Source organism: Mobula birostris, chromosome 4 (genome assembly GCF_030028105.1).
Source record: "Mobula birostris isolate sMobBir1 chromosome 4, sMobBir1.hap1, whole genome shotgun sequence".
Lineage (NCBI taxonomy): Eukaryota > Metazoa > Chordata > Chondrichthyes > Myliobatiformes > Myliobatidae > Mobula > Mobula birostris.
In genome coordinates this window covers 26542193-26566050 of record NC_092373.1, presented here as the reverse complement: position 1 = coordinate 26566050, position 23858 = coordinate 26542193, and the positions used below count along the sequence as shown (strand labels likewise).

Genomic DNA, 23858 nt, shown 5'->3' with positions numbered 1-23858 from the left:
GTCTCTCTCTCGCGTGCTCGTTCTCTCTCTCATGGTCGCGCTCGTTCTCTCTCTCATGGTCGCGCTCGTTCTCTCTCTCTCTCGTGATCTCTCTCTTTCTCGCGCATGCTATCTCTCACTCGCTTGCTCTCAAAAAAAATTGATTTCCGGAACATTGTATATAATTTGCGGGCATCAGGGAGCCACTATTAATATGCGGAAGACTCCCAGAACTTCCAGGAGAGGTGGGATGTCTGCTAACACCACCAGAAATTGGAAGATCGGGATTCAATTCCTGCCGCTGTCTGTAAGGAGTCTGCATGCTCTCTCCGTGACTGCGTGAGTTTCTTCTGGGTGCCCTAGTTTCCTCTCATGTTATAAAGACATACAGGTTAGCATTAGTAAGTTGTAGGCATGCTACGTCAGCGCTGGAAGCATGGCAAAACTCGCATGCTGCCCTCAATACACCCTCGGACTGTGTTGGTCGTTGATGAAAACGATTCACTTCACTGATTGTTTTGATGTACATGTGACAAATAACGCGAATCTCATCAAAATGGCTGAGCAGCCAACCAGACAGCAAGCCAGAAGGTAAAACACTTACCTAGCAAAAAAAAATTATAATTCAAAGAAAAATTTACTTAAGGACTTATTACAGGGCTGTGGACAAGTGCTGCTGATTCCCTTTGTAAATACCAGTCACATCCAGCTTAATATGGCCCTTTATCTACTCAATTCCTAAAATTGCTTGATCAGAATTCTATCAGAGCTTTCAAATTTTAGCTGATCTGTATTGTTTTCTTATAGGTTCAAAACCAGTTCCATTATGCTGTTTATAAGTGCATCTGAGAGGTAACAGACATTTTAACGTCAAAAGCATCATGTGTACAACGGCAGTTTAAAATGTTCCTTACCATTAACTCTGCTGAAGTAATGTCTCTGGATGTTTGGCACTGATCACTCCGAGAAGCAGAAGCCGCCAGTATGGCCAGTCCGTTGAAAACCTGCTGATAGTGCTCGCCGATGCGCAGAAGTAGCTCATTATGTAAGCCCTGAAAATCCTGCCTGAGAAGACTGCCCAGTTCAAGTTCAGTTTCATTCTAAGTGAAGGAGCAAAACAATAAGGAATGAAAAGACAGCAATCAAAGGGCAGGTGCTAAAGATTACAGCAAATTCACCTCCTTTCTCTCCTCCTTGGACGTGAAAGCAGACCTCATCTAAGTGCAGCAAAACCTAGAGAAACTTAAACTTCGATTGATAATTGCGATGCAACAAACATGCCATGTAACTGCCAGTTAATGACACAAACTTAACCTTTTTCTCAACACAGGTTGAGAAAAACATGCCTATCAACTACTTGCCTCGTCCACACAAAAACAATGTTTATCTTCAACTAAATGTATTACAGCAATTCACCAAAGTTTCATTAATAATTCCACAGAATTCTGAAACTTTGACCCATTGAAAAGAGCAATGACGTATCTGCATGGAAACACGACAGCCTGCAGGTTACCCTCCAAGTTACACGTCAGGTTTATCATATTAATGTCTTTCATTTCATACACTGTAACTCCCAACCCAGAAGCACTATGAACATAGTCATCGCATGGACTACATCAGTTCATGAAAGTGGCCCAGAAGTACCATCTCACAGATTAATTGGGATGCGGTATGAAAATAGGTTTTGTTATCAATGCCCAAATTCTATAAATAAATAAAAAATTATAAACCACACATTGGCAAGAAACAAAAATGCTATAACTGTCAAAAGAAAGTGAGGGGAGGGGAGAGCAACGGGAGACTGGGAGAGTGATGAAAGAGAGAAAGGAGTGGTACAGTTCAAGATTTTTTGAGTATTAATCCCTGATGCCCGAAAGCAGGAATAAAAGGCAGTTACATAGATAGTTTAATAACCCAGACACTGGAAACAATCAACAAATCCAGGAGCATCTGTGGGGAAAAAAGTTGATGTTTCAGATCAAAGACCCTTCACCAGAACTGGAAAAGTAGTTACAGGGAGAATAAGGTAAGGATGGAAAGCACAAAGGAAGGTATCCAGTGACTGGAATAATACATTTGTTGGATTGAGGCTGGTCTTCATAATCCAAGTACCAGCATTACAGATTTAAATAAAGAAAAACATTTAAAGCAGAAGGAAGAAAAATTAAAGGGTTTTCCGAAACTTCACAGAAAATTTATCAGTAACAACTGGTAGCTCACAACTATATTTTAAACAATCCCCAGAAAAAAAGTGGTAAACAATCTGCACCCCTTTCCAAATGCAACACATCAGCCAGGTGAATGAAACACTGAAGCCCACACATTTTCCCACAATGTCTGCAACTAATACTGGTTATCAGAGATGAATCAGAGCACCTCTGGGATATAAAAGCTGATGAGACATTTCTCTTGCAATGCTGCTTCAACATTTTCAATTGGACAGTAATTTTTTAGCAAGCAAAGCAAACATAAATTGACATTAACTGCAACAAATAGCCTTACCTGCAGATAATGTAGACCACGTTCAAGTTCATCCTTTGAGCAGGAACAGACCAGATGGGAAAAGATGTACTTAAAGTTGTTGATCAGAATTTCTCGGCGATTCACATTCAGCTGCTTGGCTATGGTCCGGATCAATAATGAAGATGTAGTACTGGCTTTTGCAGCCAGGTATGGCAACAGAGATTGTAAGGTTCGCTGGAAAACAAAATATTACCTTCTCACACGCCAGCTTAAATTGAGCAACGCTCCTTTGTCAGCTTGAGTACTGACTCGAGAAACAATTGTGTAGGACAAGCAAATCATAAGGCAGTTTAATACGATGCATTACAGTAACCCCAATTTCTCTGGACCATTATATAACTGTGTTAAAACACTTCCTCACTATTTTTGCTCTACTTATCTTTAAAATATATTTCTTATTGTAATTTATACCATATTTATAATATATTTTATGTACTGCACTGTGCTGCTGCCACAATACAACAAATTTCATGACATATGTTAGTGATAATAAACCGGATGCTGTTTCCATAGCAGAGCAACAGATTAACTAAAATGCGAAGGGCAAATCCCTATCAACATGCAGAAAAAGAATGCCCAAAAATTCAATTTACATCATCTTTTCTGAAAATTATGTAATTAATAATCATTTTGGAATCATCGTATCACCTAAACTCACCCAGCAAGACATTTGGTCTCCCTACTGCAATTTTTATGGGAAAAGAAAGAAGGCAATGTGGCCAACATCCCAGTCATAATCACTTCTCAATCTGTAGTACTCTAAACTGTGAAATACTGGATGATAAAGTCACACAAGTGAAGTGTGGAACTATACCGTAGAAAGGATAAATAACTGAAAATCTAAATGTTCACCATTTATTTTAACAAAGAGCCTCAGGTTTCTGAACAATACATTAAAATAGTAATTCCTTAATACCTGGGTTTAAATATTGTACAAAAAAAGCTTTTTTTTTAAAGATTTGCTGTTACATTCTTATTACTTAGAGAAATGCAATACTATTTACATACCGTCAGGAAGCGGTTTAGATCAGGAAAATCAAATACATGAGCAACTTCCGATAACATATCGAGTGTAATCTGACGCTGATGATCCAATTCCCGATGACCCAACTCTTTACTCTGGCTTCCAGTACTACCACCGGCTGCCAGATGCCTTGTATGCAATGACTCCACCAGGAACTGCAAAACAAACACGACACTGGTCAGTGATAGCAGCTTAGTCCACAAAATGAATTTCTCTCAAAAAGATTCTAGAGTTTAAACAACACCCTTCTGAAAGCCATCTTAAAAAAATCACATCAACATGAGCTTAAAATTATCAATACATAAATTGCACCCTTCATGCTTTTAGTTCATAACATTTCATGCATCATAAGACATAAGCCCTCTGGTCCAAGACTCCCCCCACTATTGCAAACATCCTCTCCACTTAAGATTCCTCATTACCCCCCCACCCATTCTTCCAAACTGCAGCAAATACAGGCCCAGAGCTATCAAACCCTCCTCATACATTATCTAAAATTGTTTATACATAGATTGTATGTCCATAAAGTGACATGAGGCACAGGAGTGTATGTACATAAGGTGACTGACAGGAAATGATAAAGAAGTGGTGGTTGGGAGTGTGGAGGGGAGGGTTAATGGGTGGATGTGTTGATCAGCCTTGGGGAAACTAACTGTTTTTGAGCCTGGTAGTCCTGGCATGATTACTACATAGCCTCCTATCTGATGGGCGTGAGGCAAACAAACCACATACAGGGCGGGTGGAATCTTTCATGACATTACAAACAAGAGAAAATTTGCAGCTGCTAGAAATCAGAAGATCCAACAGGATTCCACCACCAAGCACATCTTTCCCTCCCTCCACTTTCTGCTTTCTGCAGGGATTGCTCCCTACACAACTCTCTTGTCCATTGGTCCCTCCCCAATGATTTCCCTCCTGGCACTTATCCTTGCAAGCGGAACAAGGGCTACGCCTGTCCCTACATCTCCTCCCTCACTACAATTTTGGACCCCAAACAGTGCTTCCAGGTGAGGCAACACTTCACCTGTGTGTCTGTTGGGGTCACTTACTGTGTCCAGTGCTCCTGGTGCGGCCTCCTGTATATCTGTGAGACCAGACATAGATTGGGAGACTATTTCACCGAGCACCTACGCTCCGTCTACCAGAAGAAGTGGGATCTCCCAGTGGCCACCCATTTTAATTCCACTTCCCATTCCCATTCTGATATGTCAATCCACAGCCTCCTCTACTGTTGCGATGAAGCCACACTCAGGTTGGAGGAACACCACCTTATATTCTGTGTGATTAGCCTCCAAACTGATAGCACGAACATTTTCTTGAACTACCAGTAATAGCTTCCTCCCACCCCCGCCCTCTCCTTCACCATTCCCCATCCCCTTTTCCTTCTCTCACCTTATCTCCTTGCCTGCCTATTGCCTTACTGTGGTGCTCCTCTCTCCTTTTCTTTCTTCCATGGCCTTCTGTTCCCTCCTATCGAACTCCCCCTTCTCCATCCCTGTATCTCTTTCACTAATCAACTTCCCAGCTCCTTACTTCATCCTTCTCCCTCCCAGTTTCACCTATCATCTTGTGTTTCTCTCTCCCCTCCCCCACCTTTTCAATCCACTCCTCATCGTTTTTCTCCAGCATTTTGTATGTGTTCCTTCATGATATTGCTGGTCTTTCTCCAGCAACTTTCCATATACATATGTCCTTGATAGTGTGGAATGGTGCAGGTGATGCATTGGGTAGCTCTGACTACCCGTTGTAGAGGCTTCCTGTCTGCCGCAGTGCAGTTTCTGTACCATGCAGTATTCAGCATGTTACAATGCTCTCTACTGCGCATCTGTAGAAGGTTATGATTCCAGATCTCTTCAACCTCTTCAGGAAACAGAACCCCACCACCGCCATGTCATTGGCAAACTTGACGGTATAATTACTCGGCCGTTTGGCTATGTAATTGTGTGTGAGCAGTGTGCATGGCAGTGGGCTCAGCATACAGCTCTGGGGAGCACCCGTGTTGAGGATGATGGGGAGGGAGTAGCATTTGCGTATCCTATTTGATGTCCGTTTGTTGTTGTTGTACTCTGCTGGAATCTCTGAATATGTGGCCTCGAGAGCTAATAAACAAAAGACCTAGATAACTGAGGAGTCATGGTGGCATTTTGTTTTAAAAGAGGGCCAATATGAAATGGAAAAAAAAATCAGCAAGATGCAGAGGACAACAAAGATCTTTTCTCAAGAATGAGGTCAAGCAGCAAGCCTTAATGAAATCATACCTGTATTCGCATCAGAAAATCACAGATTTGAGCACTCTCCAGAAAAAGCCTTGTGAAAGCAGGTGTGCGTGTAGGTGTAGACTGGTTATTGTTCTACAGGTACTGGAAGGGAGGTCCAAATGGCAACTGCCTGACCCCACCCCCTCCTTGTCTGTGTTATACTAATGACCAGGCAACTAAAACAAGGGCTTTTGTTTCAAAAGCAATCCAGACCATGACATGAATGTAAAAGAATGCAAGGGAAAGTGCATTGTGCTCTAATAGGCAAATATAATTAGAATATCCTTTAATGTTAGTTACTTTATGATTTTATGTTGCAATGCTACAGCATTAAATGAAAGAAAATACAATTAATCACTTAAGATTATGAAGGCTGCTAAAATAACATTTCCAATTTAGAAATGACATAACCTCTTAAGGCAAATCACCAAATTAACAGTACATACCAGAGGCATACGTGATAATGAAACACCAATAAAATAATCAAGATGGATTTTGAAGAAACAAAATCTGTATTACCATTTAATTATTTTTTCATTAATTTATTCTTAAAACTAATTTAAAATTATTCCTAACACATTAAGTTTCAAATCTGTTAACCCTGTGTCTAGGAGTTCTGTAGTTGAGATTCAACTTTTTAAAAACAAAACTACAGAAATTTCTATTCACCTGCTGGATATTTTCATTTTTCATACTTCCTCACTTATTTGTCAACTATTTTTTACTATTTCAAAAAGAATGTTTTCCAAAGCAAGAGCACTTCCTTCTTTGCTTAACTAACATTACCTTTCAGAATTCAGAATAACACAAATCCATTGCAAAGCAAATTTGAAACAGTTGTCAAATTAACTGTGAATGGAACAAAATAAATAGCACAATCAACCCAGATTAGGAAGATCAAATGTAACCTCCACCAATATCTCAAATCTCCAGTTAGCAAACTGGAATCAAAATAGGTGAGCTTCTAGTTATCAAGAACATTCTCAGACTCACCTGACAAATGGGCTTTTTGTACTGACTGAAGAAGGCTTGCAATTTCATACCCTTTGCTGCAGCTAGTGCTCTGATCTCGGTATAAGCAGCACCAGCAACATATGTAAACTTGGATAACAAACAATGGCACAGGTGTAAAAGAGCAAACGGAACCAGATCTCCTTTTGCAGCTCTGTTTGAGGATATGAAAGATATGAAGTTTATATAAATGTCAATACTTACGGATTACTCACACTTTTATGCATACTAGTGTCATAAAAATGTCATAATGAGTGAATTTGCATTCCAGATGTTGGTCAATAATTAGCAAAAGTAGTTTGTTTCAGGCAACCAGACCCTAGTGTATACTACTGGCTTTTTCCTGACAGGTGATGACAGCATCATGGTTTACTAACAATCTGACATCAGCATGTATACAACAGATGAGAAGTCCTGTATCATTGTGCCACAGCACTGTGACACCTTGTTTCAGTTCAGATTCTAAGTTTCATGAATTTGGTCGCATCAAGAGGCAGATCTGATCCTCAGTGGTTCATCAAAATGAGGACATTAGTCACAAACCACCTGGGGCAATACTGATCACCTAAGTTCTGCCTTCCTGGTGCTACCTAAGTCAGAAGATCAGGCAAGAGAATCATCTTGAAAAAGGAGAGGGAAACATATCTACACATATATAATATATATTCTTCTAGTTTCAAGTTATACTTAAATCAGTTAACCAAATTTACAAAAGTCTACTTCTGTAGTTTTCAACAAGCTCAAACATTCTGAATCCTATTTACTTGCCTTCCTATTTCTCTGGTTGTAAGTATTAATGTATCTTTCAGCTCGTTGTCTCTTGAAATCTTTGCATTTGCATATGCCTCTTTCAACTTCGTTACAAGCAGCTGAAATTAAATTGCATACATTAATTTCATTAAAATATAATTTCAATATTAAATGAGACACAGGGATATGAATAACTACATGTACTGTTCACAATAACCATATATTACCAGCAGAGCCAAGTAATTCATGTTGTTAATTTTCTTTTAGTGCAGATGATTGAAATCAGAAATAAAAACAGAAAATGGCATAAATACTCAGCAAGTCAAACATTTTCACAAAGAGAAAGAGTCATACTCTAGACCTTTCATCAGAACACATGCTGTTAGACTGCAGCTGGTGAGAATATTTGCGCTAAAAAATTTAAACTAAAACTTACTACTGGCTGATACAGAAATAAAACAATTAATCAGAACACTTATTTGCCAAGTATTGTGAAAGAAAACCAGAGCATAATCCCAGTAAAATGAAACATAGCTTCTTCCTACAAATCCAACTTTACTCACCTCTTTAAGTAAACTCTGATCCTCAGTTTCTTGGGATTCTATCAAATAATGTATTTTTTCACTAAATGCAATTCTGACAGCTTTATTTGGATGTTCCATGAGGTTCAATATTGCACTATTAATGGCCTTTGTATCCAAATCATTTTTTGTCAAATTCACGTACTTACACAAATAGGGAATACTTTGTATGAATGCTGTGGGGGGAGGGGGAGAAATGTAGAAATTAGTATTAACATACTAATACATTAATACCAAAATACTACTTAATAACACAGCCCTATTTTAATTCCTTATATCCATCTAAAACATTCATAAAGCCTGCAAAAATTATTAAAACATAAAAAATATTTATCCTCAGAAAATCAGGAAAACCACGTCTCAAGTCCACAACCATGCTAGTTAAGTACAGTATAGTAATTTTTTTTTACTGTTATAGACAAATTGAGCAAACTCTAAGCCTAGTGCCGGGGTGTAGATAGATCTCTTTCAAAGGAGATGTAAGGCACTCCTTCCTTCTGCTAGCCTGCAGGTCACTCTTGGACAAGGTGTAGCACCTGCTTAGCCCCCCATCAGGTTCATGTGAAGCCATGGGAGCAGGTGGTAGATGGTCATATGAGCAGCTGATGCATATCACAAGTCCTGGTTGTGTGACCACTGATGCCAGGCAAACAATCTCTGAAGAGTATTGATAATGGTTGGAGTCACTACTCTTGTAAAGACGCTGCCCAGAAGAAAGCAATGGCAAAGCACTTCTGTAGAAAAATTGGCAAGAACAATCATGGACATAGAAAACCATGACCACCAATGTCATATGACACAGCACATAATGAAGATGATGAAGACATGTAACATCTACTTTCTGTATGATTTCTTTTATTTCAGTTTGCAATACCCACCATCTTCTCAGGATATATTGTTTGGAGAAATATTAATCTACACATGATGATAAACTCTGGTATTAAGTGAATGCTGGGGATTGGTTGGGACCCTTCAATTTCAGCTTAGATTAAATAGTTTTCAACACAGATTAGAATACAATAATGAGAAAAAGCAACAAATAACCTGCTGGAGGAACTCAGCTGGTTGAGGAGCATCTGTGGGGAAAAACAAGAAATGTCGACAAGAATTACATCAAGATTGAGAGGCGAGATAGCCAGTGAAAGAGAGAAGGGTTGGATGAAGGGTCTCAACCGAAACATCAGATATTTATTAACTCTGTAGGTGGAGGCAGAGTTACAATGGCGCTCAATAGCGACTCCTCCAAGTTCAGCTTTGGAAACAGTTTAATTTCTACCTTTGATGTCTCTCTTTTTTCTTTTCAGGGTAGATGGGTTTCTGTTGAAGACCGTGACCCAGAGATACACTCAGACTTTGGCTCTTTGTGGTGGCAGGACCCATTCCTGGGGGGTCAAGCTGCGGCTTGTACGTGGGAAGGGGGAGTTTTGGGTTTTGGAGTTCTAACATTTTTACTGTCACTCATACTTTAGGGCTCTCTTTTGTTTTCGTGGATGTATGCCAACAAGAATTCCAGGGTGTATATTGAATACATTTCTCTGGTATTAAATGAAACTATACAAACTATTCAACATCCAAAGATACTGTTCGACTCGCTGAGCTCCTTCAGCATTTTTTGTGTGTCATTGAGAGACAGATGACAGCAAGGTGGGGGAGGAAGTATGAAGGTTGGAGACAACTGTTGGAAGGAGATAAGCAAAAACAGAGTCCAAAGCTCAACTCTAATAAGTAAAGTAAGTGACTTATGAGATCATTATGGGGGAGTTTAACAACAGATGAATCCAAAGTGGAAGAGGAGTGAATTGTGGTGTAGTCAGTGATGATTGGTTTATTACTGTCACTTGTACCAAGTTATGTTGAAAAACTTGGTTTTGCATGCCATCCATACAGATCATTTCAGCATATCACTATATTGACTGATTACAAGGGGAAAACAATAATAATGCAGAAAATAACTGAAGCTGATGATATAGTTACAAGGCATAGTGCAAGCAGACAATGAGGTGAAGCCAAGATGATACAATCTCTGCCCACCTCATCTACAATAGGTCCACTCAATAGTCTTATAATAACAAGAGAGAAATTGCCCATGAATTGAACTGAACCGATTTTACATCCTTCACATACATGAGGAGTAATTATCTTTACGTTACATCGCCATCTAAATGTGCAATGTGTAACTTGTAGTAATTTGTAATAAGTAGTATGTACAACAGGACAGTCAAGATAGCAACTGTATCTGACAAGGGATGTCAAAGACTGCATAAAAGCAAAAGAGAAGGCATTTCACATAGGAAAAATTAGTGGGAAGTTAGAGGTTTCTAAAAACCAACAGAAAGCTAATAAAAAAAAACTATAAGGAGAGATTAGGTGATATATGAAGGTAAGCTTGTCAAAAATATAAAAGGTATATAAAGAGTAATAGAAAAGCACGAGTGGATATCCGACTGCTGGAAATTGACACTGGAGAGAAAGAAATGGAGGACAAAGAAATGGTGAATGATCTTTAGTATTTTGTGTCATTCTTCAGTGTGGAAAACAATAGTAGTATGCCAGGAGGGCAGGAGTGAGTGTAGTTGCTATAACTAAGAAGAAGGTGCTTGAGAAGGTAGGTAAGTAGCCTGGACCAGATGGTCTATACCCCAGGATTCTGAAAGAGATAGCTGAAGTGATTGTGGAGGCATTAGTAATGATCTTTGAAGGAATCATAGATTCTGGAATGGTTCCAGAATTATTCCAAAATGAAAGGGTTAACTTATGAGGAACGTGTGATGGTCCTGTACTCACTGGTGTTTAGCAAAATAGTGGGGGGAGGGGGGGTCTCATTGATATCTATCGAATTTTGAAAGGACTCATCAGAGTGGATTTGGAGAGAATGTTTCCAATAACTGGAGAGCCTAGGATCACAGTCACAAAATAGAGGGACATTCATTCAGAACAGATAAGGAGGAATTTCTCTCACCAGAGAGTGTGGAATTCATTGCCGCACATGGCTGTGGAGGCCAAGTCATTGAGTATATTTAAAGTGGAGGTTGACAGATTCTTGATTAGTCAGGGCATCAAAGGTTATGAAGAGAAGGCAGGAGAACGAGGTTGAGAGCAATAATAAATGAGCCATGGTGGATGGCAGAGCAGAATTCATGGCCTAACTCTGCTCCTATGACTTATAGAATAAATGTTGTTTTCCACTTTGCATTGAGAAAGAACAGAGAATCAAAAGAGGGTGATGCTTCAGCAGTTCAAGTTTCCAGATTGTTTATTGTCATTTCAAAGCTCAAAGTAGATTTTGTGCTCAGAGTACATATATGTCACCATATACAACCCTGAGATTCATCTTCACATGGGCATACTCAACAAATCTATGGAATAGTAACTGTAACAGGACCAATGAAAAATCCTGTTATAGTTCTCCAGTACATGAGTATAAAGGAAAACAATTGTTATGCCAGATCTGATGCAGAACACAAGACTCAAGGAGAACCTGATCATTAAATTTGCAGATGATACCACAGTGGTAGGGCTCATCAGCAAAAATGATGAAACTATGTGCAGGGAGGAGGTCAAACACCTAGAGAGTTGGTGCAGGGATAACAACTTGATGCTTAATGTCACCAAAAACAAGGAGATGATCGTCGATTTCAGACGGTCTCAGCCTGAGCACACACCCCTCAGCATCAGCGGCTGCACAGTGGAGAGAGTGGAAAACATCAAGTTCCTTGGGGTGCAGATCTCGGACAATCTCACCTGGTCCAGGAGCACCACTGGGATTGTGAAATGGGCCCAGCAGAGATTGCACTTTCTGAGGAAGCTTAAACAAGCATCACTCCCCACTAACATCTTAACTACATTCTACAGAGGCGTGGTTGAGAGTGTGCTGACCTTTTGCATCACAACCTAGTACTCCAGCTGCAGTGCTGTCGACAAAAAAGCCTTGCAGAGGGTGGTTAGGGGAGCAGAGAAGGTTATTGGGGTCTCCCTACCTTCTGTCCAAGACTTCTTTCAGAGTCGATGCCTCCAGAAGACACGGTACATCATTAAAGACCCCTCACACCTTCTCCATGAACTGTTTGTTCTTCTGCCATCAGGCAAACGTTACAGGAGCATCAAAACTAAAACCACAAGGCTACTAAACAGCTTCCTCCCACAGGCAGTCAGACTGCTAAATAGCTGCTCCACCTGACTCTGCTTTGGACACTTTTAACTTGCACTGGACACTTATAACTGATTTTAACTGACACGTGGCTGTTGTGTTTTACTATTTATTGTTATGTTTATTATTTAGTGTTGCATTTATTATGTTATGATTGCACTGCCCCTGAGAAACGCTGTCTCATTCTGCCCTGCAGAGCTGATTTATGGTTAGAATGACAATAAAGTTTTTTGAATCTTGAATCTTTGAATCTTGAAGAAAAACACAAGATAAGGAAAACTGTAATAAAAATCACAATAAATATAAATGCATCAAATAACTTGTATACATAGATTGATTGTACTGTATGTCCAGAAAGTGCCGCTCGGCATAGAAGAGTCTGTACATAAGGTGACTGAGAGGAAATGATAAGGTAGTGGTGGTTGGGTGTGTGGAGGGGTGAGTTAGCGGGTGGATGTGTTGATCTACTAGGGGAAAGTAACTCTTTTTGAATTTGGCATTCCTGCCTTGGATGCTGTGTAGCTTCCTTCTTGATGAGAGGATGTGTGGGATCCTTCATGATATTGCTGGCCTTTATTCAGCACCTTTCTGTATCTACTTCCTTGACGGTGGGTAGCTTACTGCCAGTGATGCATTGTGCAGTTTCTACCACCCATTATAGAGCCTTTCTGTCTTCCGCAGTGCAGTTTCTGTACTATACAATGATAAGCATGTTACGATGCTCTCAACTGCACATCTGTGAGTACAGATGTGCATAGTCCAGCTCTCTTCAGTCTCTTCGAAAAGTAGAGGTGTTGGTGAGCTTTCTTAATTGTGCAGAATGTGTTCTGGGCCCACTAGAGCAACACAGACAAAATGTTGGTGGAAGTCAGCAAGCCAGGTAGCATCTATGAAAAAGAGTACAGTCGACGTTTTGGGCCAAGACTATTCAGCAGGACACTCACCAATATGCCTTGTGGTCTCGGCCCGAAACGTCGACTGTACTCTTTTCTGTAGATGCTGCCTAGCCTTCAGACGGTGGGTGAGATGTGTGCTCCCAGGAATTTGAAACTACTCATAGTTTCCACTGCAGTGCTGCTGATGAAAGAGGGCGTGAGTGGTGTAAGTTCTCCTGAAGTCCATCAACATCTCCTTTGTCAATAAGGCACCAGGCCTTGCGCTCTTCTACCTCCTCTCTGTAGGCTGGCTGTCTCATCGTTGTTGGTGATGAGCCCCACCGCTGTCATGTCATCAGTGAATGGGACAATAGGGTGTTTGGCCATGCAGTCATATGTGAGCTTAGTGTACGGCAATCAGCTCAGGCTCAGCACACAGCCCCAGTGGGTAAGATCCATACTGCAGATGATGGGAAGGAAACGCAGTCATGAATCTTGACGGAGGTCTTTTGGTTAGCAAGTCCAACACTCAGCTGTACATTGGGGTATTTTTAACAAGGACTAGGATTTTGTTCACCGAAGTCTGTGGGATGATAGTGTTGAATGCCGAACTAAAATCCAGAAACACCATTCTTTCACAAGTTTCTATGCTTTCAAAATGGGACAGGGCCAGGTTCATGACAGATGTTATGGCATCTGTTGTAAAGCAATTCTGTCGGTAAGTATATTAGTGAGTGTCCAATGTGGCAAGAATGGAGCTCATGAGATGTGCCATTATCAGCTATTCAAAGTACTTCTTGGATGATTGGCATCAGTACCATCAGGCAGTAGTCATTTATATCTGAAGGCAGAGAGTTCTTTGGCATAGGGATGATGGTGGCTGATTTGAAGCATGTGGGGACAGCAAACTGTTTGGGTGAAGTATTGAAGATATCTGTGAAGACATCAGTGAGCTGGTGTACTGAGTACTCAGCCTGGGACATTGTCAGGCCCAATCTCTTTATGGGGCTGACTTTCTGTACAGTCCTTAAGACACAAGATATAGGAGCAGAATTAGGCCATTCAGCCTATCAGGTCTGCTCCACCATTCCATTATGGCTGATTCCGGATCCCACTCAACCCCAGATACCTACCTGCCTTCCCAACATACCCTTTTGTTAGTGCACAGACCTCAACTCCCTTCTATCAAACAGCTCAAACTTAACTGACACCACACTCACCCAATTTTACTGAAGCAGGCATTGTCTTTTCAATGAGTACAAGGAATGGAATAAAAACAGAGGGCCCAACTACTGGTCCGGTCAGTGCACAGTCCCCTCCGATACTGATATTACCACAGAGAAGGTCATAATCTTCACTTGGAGACAATGAGTCATACTTTGGAAGCAACAGTTCAGATTTGCCTGAAAGCACACAGGCTATCTTTCCAACGTTACTGGCAAACTCTTCATGCACCAAAATGGAGTTATCTTGGAGTTTGTTTCTTAAAAACAAAAAATTTCGGATCAAAACAATGAAAATCATACACAACATTGATAATCATCTCCAGTTATGGTACAAAGACAACACGATCTTAAAATTATATTGCATCTCTACTTCAGGAGGATTCCACAGGACATTTCACTTTGTGGAGAAAAGGAAGGGTTACTCATTATATGAAGAAACCTCGAAGAAAATTGTCTGAAGATGCTTTGAAAGCAAAAACGTGAATAAGATGGAGATATTTCATAATTCAGTTCCAGAAAGGAGAATCATAACAGTTTCAAGATGTTTGATTGGTCAAGATCTCTGAGGATCTAACCTGGTCCCAACATATCGATGTAGTTAAGCGACTATACTTCATTAGGAGTTTGAAGAGATTTGATATGTCAACAAATACACTCAAAAACATCTATAGTTGCATTCTGATAGGCTGCATCACTGTCTGCTATGGAGGGGCTACTGCACAGGACCGAAAGAAGCGGCAGAAGGTTGTAAATCTAGTCAGCTCCATCTTGGGAATTAGCCCACAAAGTACTCAGGACATCTTTAAGGAGCGGTGTCTCAAAAAGGCAGTGTCCATTATAAAGCATGCCCTTTTCTCACCATTACTCAGGTAGGAGATACAGAAGCCTGAAGGCACACACTCAGCGATTCAGGATCAGCTTCTTCCCCTCTGCCATCCCATTCCTAAACGGACATTGAACCCTTGGACACTACCTCACTTTTTTTTTAATATACAGTATTTCTGTTTCTGCATGCCTTTTAAAAATCTATTCAATGTACGTAATTGATTTACTTGTTCATTATTATTTTTATTTTATTTTTCTTTTTCTGCTAGATTATGTATTGCATTGAACTGCTGATGCTAAGTTAACAAATTTCACATCACATGCCGGAGATAATAAACCAGTTTCCGATTCTGAATAATTGAAAACAAAACTACAAAAATAAGTCAGGTAATGATCAATTTCCCCAAAACCTCAGTGAGTCAATGTATAGGTCCACAAATCATAGAGAGAAGCCTTGCATCCAAATCAATAATATAATGCAAATTTGTGTGCTAAATATTAATACACACTAAACTAATTAATTATTTTACCAATTAAAAACCCCTCAGACATGTAGGACCAGGTCTAGACTAATTTGTATTTTGTAGCAATAACAAAATTGGCATAATAATAAAGATCCATTCCAACGTATTAAAGCAATCATGACGAAAGCATTCCAGCAGCAACACTTCATTAGGAGTTTTGAGATTAGGTTTGTTAGCAAAGATTGTAGAAACTTTCAATAGATGTACCATGGGGTGATGCCAATGCACATGACTGTTATTGGTTTCAGAGGATTGTAGACTCAAGCAGATCCATCATGGGTACAAACCTCTCCAGCATCAAGAATATCTTCAAAAGGCTGCATCCATCATGAAGGACATCACCTTGCAGGACATGCCTGGGCCTGTCTAGTCCAGCCGACTGACGCCACTCTGCATTCACAGGGAATCCTGTAAACGCCAGCCAACCCGAGTCCCAGGTCATCTTCGACCGGCTGAAGCTGTGAATTGATCTTTCTTACAGGTTTTTGGATGGCATTAATCCAGTTTTTCTTCAGGATCTAGGCAATCCTTCAAGAAACCATGTAAATATAGAGAAGGCAGTAGCAATGGAGTAGTGTATATCAGCCAGACGGGATGCAGGGTGAAAACCCTCACCAAGGAGCACAGGATGTGTATCCATTTGGGTTACCCAGAGAAACCAGCAATAGTAGAACACTGCATTCACCATGACTATAGGATTGACTTCGACAGCACAAAAATACTATGCCATGCCAGTGGTTTTGGGCACTGCCTGGTAAAAGAGGCCACTGAAAGAAAACTAGAGAGAAAGTATTTTAACAAAGACAAAGGTCTCACTCTAATTAAGAGCTGGAATTCGATTGTAAACAAAGTGGGAGACCGTAAACCTGATTGGATGAAGACTATCCAAAAGGAGGGACGGAATATGGGGGGGGGGGGGGTGCCAAGGTATAAATACCACTGGACTAGATATACTCAAGCATCATCCCTGAAGAAGATGGCAGAGTCTGTCATCAAAACGTCAGTTATAACTGATTTGTACTCACTGGAAGCCTGAGAAGAGTTTACTTGTCATACGTGCCAGGAAAGCACTAGATCCTTTCTCAAGGTACATATATGTCACCATATACAACCCTGAGTTTCATTTTCTTGCAGGCATACTCAATATATCCATAAGAGAATCAATGAAAGAGTGTATTAACTTAGGTATTCAAATAAATATAGTGCCTACAAAAAGTATCTCCTCCCCCCCCCGGAAGTTTTACAATATTGAGTGGATTTAATTTGGCTTTTTTGACACTGATCAACAGCAAAAGACTATTTTGTGTCAAAGTGAAAACAGATTTCTCCAAAGCAATCTAAATTAATTACAAATATAAAACACAAAATAATTGATTGCATAAGTATCCATCCCCTTTAATACAATACACCAAATGGCATAACTATAAATCTGCCTAGAGCAAAAACTGAGTGACCCTGTAAGAAGAGGACTAGTGAGGGAGGTCACCAAGAGACCTATGACAACTCTGGAAAAGTTACAAGTTTCAGTGGCGGAGGTGGGAGAGACTGTGCATACAACAACTGTTGCCCGTGTGCTTCACCAGTCACAGCTTTATGGGAGAGTGGCAACGAGAAGGCTACTGTTGAAAAACACTCACATGAAATCTCAGCTAGAATTTGCCAGAAGATACGTGGGAGACACTGAAGTCGGCTGGAAGAAGGTTCTATGGTCTGACAAAACCAAAATTGAGCTTTTTGACCATCAGACTAAACATTATGTTTGGCATAAGCCAAACACCGCACTTCATCAGAAGTACACCATCCCTACCGTGAAGCATGGTGGTGGCAGCGCCATGCTGTGGGGATGCCTCACTGCAGCAGGCCCGGAAGGCTTGTGAAGGTAGAGGGTAAAATGAATGTAGCAAAATACAGGGAAATACTGGAGGAAAACCTGATGCAGTCTGCACAAGAACTGTGGCTTGGGAGATTTGTTTTCCAGCAAGACAATGACACCAAGCATAAAGCCAAAGCTACACAGGAATGGCTTAAAGACAACAAAGTTAATGTCCTGGAGTGGCCAAGTCAGAGTCCAGACCTCAATCCAATTGAGAATTTGTGGCTGGACTTCAAAAGGGCTGTTCACTCATGATCCCCAAGTAATCTGACAGATCTTGAGCAGTTTTGTAAAGAAGAATGGGAAAAAATTGAAGAGCCTAGATGCACAAAGCTGACAGAGACCTATCCACACAAACTCAAGACTGTAATCACTGCCAAAGGTACATCTACTAAATCCTGAATTGAAGGGGGTGAGTAATTATGCAATCAATTATCGTGTTTAATAATTGTAATAAATTTAGACCAGCTTGTAGAAATTTGTTTTCACTTTGACATGAAAGTCTTTTCAGTTGATCAGTGTCAAAAAAGCCTAATTAAATCCACTGTGATTCAATGTTGTAAAACAATAAAACATGAAAAACTTCTGGGGGAGGGTAATACTTTTTATAGGGGATATATATACATCTATCCCCACCTCACTTTTTACAGTACAAGAGAACTGGTAAATGGGATATGTATAGATGGGTACTTAAGATGCTGGCTGCAATTCCAGCTGTGCATCAGAGGTCCAACAGCTTGCGCCTTTCTCACACTAACTTAGCAAGATGCTAAGGTTTGCTTGATACCATAGGCAACAAAGCTTGCCATCTCTCCTTACCCTGAACTGGATGCCATTTCAGAGAGTTTTGTGGGTACCTTTTTGGCGGAAGCTGCGGAGAGGACAGGTGGGAAGATGGCTGAGGTTGCCGTGGAAAGGAGCGTCCCTGCTGCTCAAAGTGCTTTGTGCAGATGAATGGCTCCAAGGAGGAAGGGCCAATACTCCTAAGAAAATGCCCGCTTGTTCAAGGTGGATTTCGAGCGACGTTCAGAAAGTGGTATGTGCTTTCATGCAGATCATGGGTCCAGCACATGAGTTAAAGATGACTTCAGTATGAGCTCCAACTTCATGTGCACATTTGAACTGAGTTAACCGTAGTGGGCCCTCTTATTTTTTTTTCCTTTTCTTTTTCTGATTAACTGTTCAATAAAGCTGAAATTTGTAAATATACCTTCTTTATAACTTTATGTGGTGTACGCTTTGTTATTTTTTGCCAACCTACAATTGTGTAAAGGCAGTATTCATGCAGCATTTGCTCAAATCGTGGTTTTGTGAGGAGGAGAGGAGAAGATGGCGGCGTGACGCAGCTTGCAGTGGGCGCTCTGGTGGTGATGTCTGTTATTTGTCAAGTAGGGTGCCGCGCACAATCCTGATTTAATGGAGACGGACATGAGAGCACGGAGGAACATCTGGTGAAACTTCTGAAATGCCTGCTTCACTGCTCCTGCTACTGTGTGGTCCAGAATCTGCGGAGGGGTAGGCCCCGAGTCCTCGGCTTTGCTTGCTGCTCGGCAGCCGGGGCGGGGTCAAAGTGCTTGGCAGAGGATGGTGCTCGGAGAGGCTGTGTCAGAGGGGCTGGTCGGAGGCTCAAAGTTTTCGGACGGACTCAGTGTCCGCTGCGGTCAGGTGCTTCTAATGGTGCTGCATCAGCAAGCTTGCGATGCTTGGAGGTTCACGGCAGGGAGAGTTCCTCCCTTCTACTGTCTGCCTAAGATGATGGGGCTATCGGGACCTTGAGACTTTTTTTTACCGTGCCCATGGTCTGCTCTTTATCAAATTACGGTATTGCTTTGCACTGTTGTAACTATATGTTATAATTATGTGGTTTTGTCAGTTTTGGTTTGTCATGTGTTTCTTGTGATATCATTCTGGAGGAACACTGCATCATTTTTTAATGCATGCATTTCTAAATGATAATAAACGAGGACTGAGTGTCCTCATAATCTAATCTAATCTAATCTTTAATCGGAACATCACAATGTTCCTGTTTGGTTGAACTCCAAATCATACTGACCCTAGACACCTACTGTTTATGAAAGGTGGCCTTCTCACCACCGAGTCCTGTGGCTGTTAACGGGGCCGGCAACAAGCCATGTTTCCATACAAGCCCAGTGAGGGGGCTTCAGTTAATTTTTTAATTTTCCAAATGTAATCCTCCTGCTGAGGCGAAAATAAAACAATCTTTATAACACGTCCTCTAGGTGCTAAACCAATTACATAATCACTATTTGTCAGTACCAAATGGCCAATAGACCTGCCATCAACAGAATGGAGGATCAATAGTGAAAATATAAAGCAGCAGAAAAGTGAAGGATGCACAGTTAAAAGTTAGAAAATGTCATATCCTTCCTTTCTTAATAGCTATTCACCAATAACTCATCAAGCAAACAAAAACTAAAATAAATAGCGTTAAATCAAATTGGGAACTTACATGAGAACTTCATCAATGAGAGAGTAGGATTTGGCGCCCAGGTAATGCAGCAGCATGGGGAATCCCTTTACAGTAGCTGCACGGATGACTTCAATGGGACTTTGCAAAGACCATCTATATATTGCTGCTCTCCAATCAGGACAAATTTCTTTATTCAGCATAGACAACAAATACACACATTTTGCCTGGGTCTGCAGTGCTGTGGGATATAGAATACTAGAACTCAAAATCAGAAGAAACATTAATATGTTGCCAAATTTGTAAACAGTATTAAGATAACAGAAGCAATTTTTAAAATTATTATCTGCTTTCTGGTGATTCTTGATCCAATAGTATTAAAATTAATCCAAAATAATTACAGAAAATAGAAATATGTTCAGAATGCCCCACACGTAATTATAATAAAGTTTCATTCACTGAGTGGGAGATAAAATATATTTATAGCCTGAGAAAGCTCCACTGAACTAATGCAGTTTAATCTACTTTTACCTTACGTTGTCAGCAGTACAAATGCAAAGTTTACAATGCCAGGATTTTCACTGGAAGTAGGCAGAGAAATACAAGCAGGGAAAGTTAGAAGAGTTAAAGCAAAGGCATCCGTTAGTCTTGCGAGACCACGGATCTGCGCCTGGAAAATCTTCACTCTCCAGGGCGCAGGCCTGGGCAAGGTTGTATGGAAGACCAGCAGTTGCCCATGCTGCAAGTCTCCCCTCTCCACGACACCAATGTTGTCCAAGGGAAAGGCATTAGGACCCATACAGCTTGACACCAGTGTCGTCGCAGAGCAATATGTGATTAAGTGCCTTGCTCAAGGACACAACACATTGCCTCGGCTGAGGCTCAAACTCACGACCTTCAAGTCGCTAGTCCAATGCCTTAACCGCTTGGCCACCTGCCCACAGTCAGAATTCGAAGAATTAATAATGGTATTAAAGAGCAAATGCACTTAGTGTGGGTCCAGATCACAATCTTCCCGTTTTCTAAATTTTCACAAGTAGGAGAGGATTAAGAGGACAAAACTTGAAAACAAAGGCTATGTTATTTAAAATTGAGGTATGTAGAAATTCCTTCTCATAAGGTTGTGAATCTCTGGAATTCTCTACCTTCGCAAACAGTGGAAGCCAGAACATTATAAGTATTTAAAATAGGCTTTGATAAATCAAGCAATAGGTGGGTACAGAATGGCAAAGAAAAGGAATTTATTTTAGAACAGGTCAACCACAAATGGTGGGACAGGCATGAAAAACCTGATGGCCTTCTCCTGTTCCTATTTTGTTGTATTCTTACATGAAATGTCCTCCTTTTACATCTCTGCTTTCCTTAATTAGTAATCAGTGTTTCAGCAATTCACACATTCCCTGTGTCCCATAAATATGCTTTTATATTTTTCACAATTCATTAAATATAATTTTGACAATTAACCAACTGTTATTTTCCATTTTAAGCAGTTTATAATTAATTCTGCTTCCTTTTAAATTTTGGTCATTCTACAGAGGCCGTATCTTCATGCCATATTTAAGCTATACATGATATATCAATGAATTATTCTATCTATAATTATACTTACAGAAACTGCTTGATAAATGTTGGCTGAAAGATACAAGGTCAGAATTGAAACCAGTGGACTGGAAAGCTTCATCAGAACAGTGTTTATGAATCCAAGGTAATGACAGGAATCCACAAATTGTATAAAGCATGTCTTTGTTCCCATCGCCTTGAACAACTGGTGAAATATAAAGATAACATATCTATATTCAATAGGATATCCAAGTATTTAACCAAACCAAGTTTGAAACAATCAAATCAAATTCAGATTATGAAGATGTGTAAAGCTGTGCTTGGTGAATCTACTGCAAACTACTTCCTGGTAAATGCTATTTATCCCAATAATTTTCTTTTACTGTCAAAGCAGTCATCATGGCAAACTGAAACTTTGGGCAGGGCTAACCCCAAAGCAATTTGGGCTCCACAATATCATTCAAGCTTAGCTCAAACTATCATGCTGTCCACTTATTTCTGTAAAATAATAACAAATGTTTATTTTCCCCACATAATTTGAATACATTTGTGGTGTAACACAAAGTTGCATTTCCTGAGACACAATCCCTTTGTACTTAGACTGCAAAAGATCTGGGATTTAACCGGCAATACTCTCTTTTGAAATTTTGGTTTTAAAAACATTGCTAATGTAGCCCAGTCAAATCTTTGAACATACAGCATTTATTTTAATTAACTGATGGATAGCTAAACTATTGAAGTCAAGAAGGAGTTAAGCAGTCCTTGTGCAGGATTCCCTAGAGATTAACTTGCAGGTTGAATTTCTGTGAAGGAAGGCAACTGCAATGTTAGCATTCATTTTGAGAGGACAAGAATATAAGACCTTCAGACATAGGAGCAGAACTAAACCATTTAGCTCATTGTGTCTGCTCCAGCATTCCATCATGGCTGTCTGGCTAACTTATCGTCCCTGTCAGCCCCATTCTCCTGCCTCCTCTCCCCTCCCCATAACCTCTGATGGCCTGACTAATCAAGAACCTACCAACCTCCACTTTAAATATCCAATCTTTTGGCCTCCACATCCATCTGTGGCAATGAATTCCACAGATTCGCCACCCTCTGGCTAAAGAAATTCCTCCTCATCTCCATTCTGTTCTGAGGCTGCCCTCTGGTCCTAGACTCCCCCACTAAAGGGAGCATCCTCTCCACATCCACTCTATCCAGGCCTTTCAATATTCGATAGGTTTCAATGTTAAAGCAGTGATTCCCAACGGGCCCCAAGGAGGCGGTTATGTGCCCTAAGGGGACGTTAGAGGGCATTTAAGATTCTTGGGGAGAGGGAGGAGGGGTAAGCGGCACCCTAATTTGAGGCACGAGATCTGGCTGACCGTTCATTGAGCAGGCACTTCCAAAAAAAACAGATGAGGCACTGGAACACAGGAAGAGCCATAGCTCTACAGGCAGAGAGCACACATCGTCACATCGCATCTGAAACTCAGCAATCTCGTCTGAACTTGCCAACCAATTATTGGGAATGCATAAATTAGCAGCCAGGGTGGCCAACAGTTCCTCTTGACTCATGGCACAGAACGAGTTCATGCAATTTAACAGTTGGTTAAATCAAGTCCACCCTCTTAACTTGCTCTACAGATCTACGGAAAACAGGTCGCGCCACGATACAGTGCTGTCCGGAACCATACTGTGAAATAATTGAACCTGCTGACCCTGAGGATTCCTCTTAAGGTGTTCAAAGCCACCTTGGCTTCATATGGGTGGTCAAGAATCATCTTTGGGGATTAAGAGACCTAATGTGATGGTCAGTCATGCTAACTGGAATAGTATAAAAGTAGCTTGCTGAACACCAGCTCTATCCTGACTAACATTCAGATTCCAATCTGAATCCTTGTCAACGTAACTTTGGCTGCGTTAGTCTTCATCTTCACCTCACCATCCCTTTTCATGCCGCTACCATTGTTCTATCCGTGTCAACTCTCTGCCATTGTCAACATCCAACAGGCGTTCCCAGTTTGTGTTCATTTTTTATTTTGATTTAGCCCCATTACTGATGGATAAATAAATACTGCACAATCTCTGGGTCTGACAGTGGTGAAGTCTTGAGTTCTAATCCTGCTAAGAAACAAAAACTACAGAAAGTGCGTCAATACAATATTACACACTTAGAGCATGGTTTTATTCCGTTCCCATCAGATCAGCAACGCCCCATGTGTCTTGTTTGTAATACTGTATGTACTTTCTAATGAAGCCATAAAACCATCAAGATTGCTGGTTACTTCT

The 23858-nt window shown here is 40.6% G+C and overlaps 1 protein-coding gene across 3 annotated transcripts in view; it reads right to left on the bottom strand.

The window, feature by feature from the left end:
- atr (ATR serine/threonine kinase) overlaps window positions 1-23858 on the bottom strand; it is a 133533-nt gene that overhangs the window by 70266 nt on the left and 39409 nt on the right. For all 3 annotated transcript variants that reach the window (XM_072255025.1, XM_072255024.1, XM_072255027.1), the window contains 9 exons: window positions 21634-21789; window positions 20067-20265; window positions 14369-14631; window positions 8109-8302; window positions 7564-7664; window positions 6778-6949; window positions 3511-3681; window positions 2482-2676; window positions 894-1079 (listed from right to left, as the gene is read on the bottom strand). In XM_072255025.1, the coding sequence (XP_072111126.1) occupies window positions 894-1079; window positions 2482-2676; window positions 3511-3681; window positions 6778-6949; window positions 7564-7664; window positions 8109-8302; window positions 14369-14631; window positions 20067-20265; window positions 21634-21789 (1637 nt within the window). The remainder of the gene's footprint in view (window positions 1-893; window positions 1080-2481; window positions 2677-3510; window positions 3682-6777; window positions 6950-7563; window positions 7665-8108; window positions 8303-14368; window positions 14632-20066; window positions 20266-21633; window positions 21790-23858) is intronic.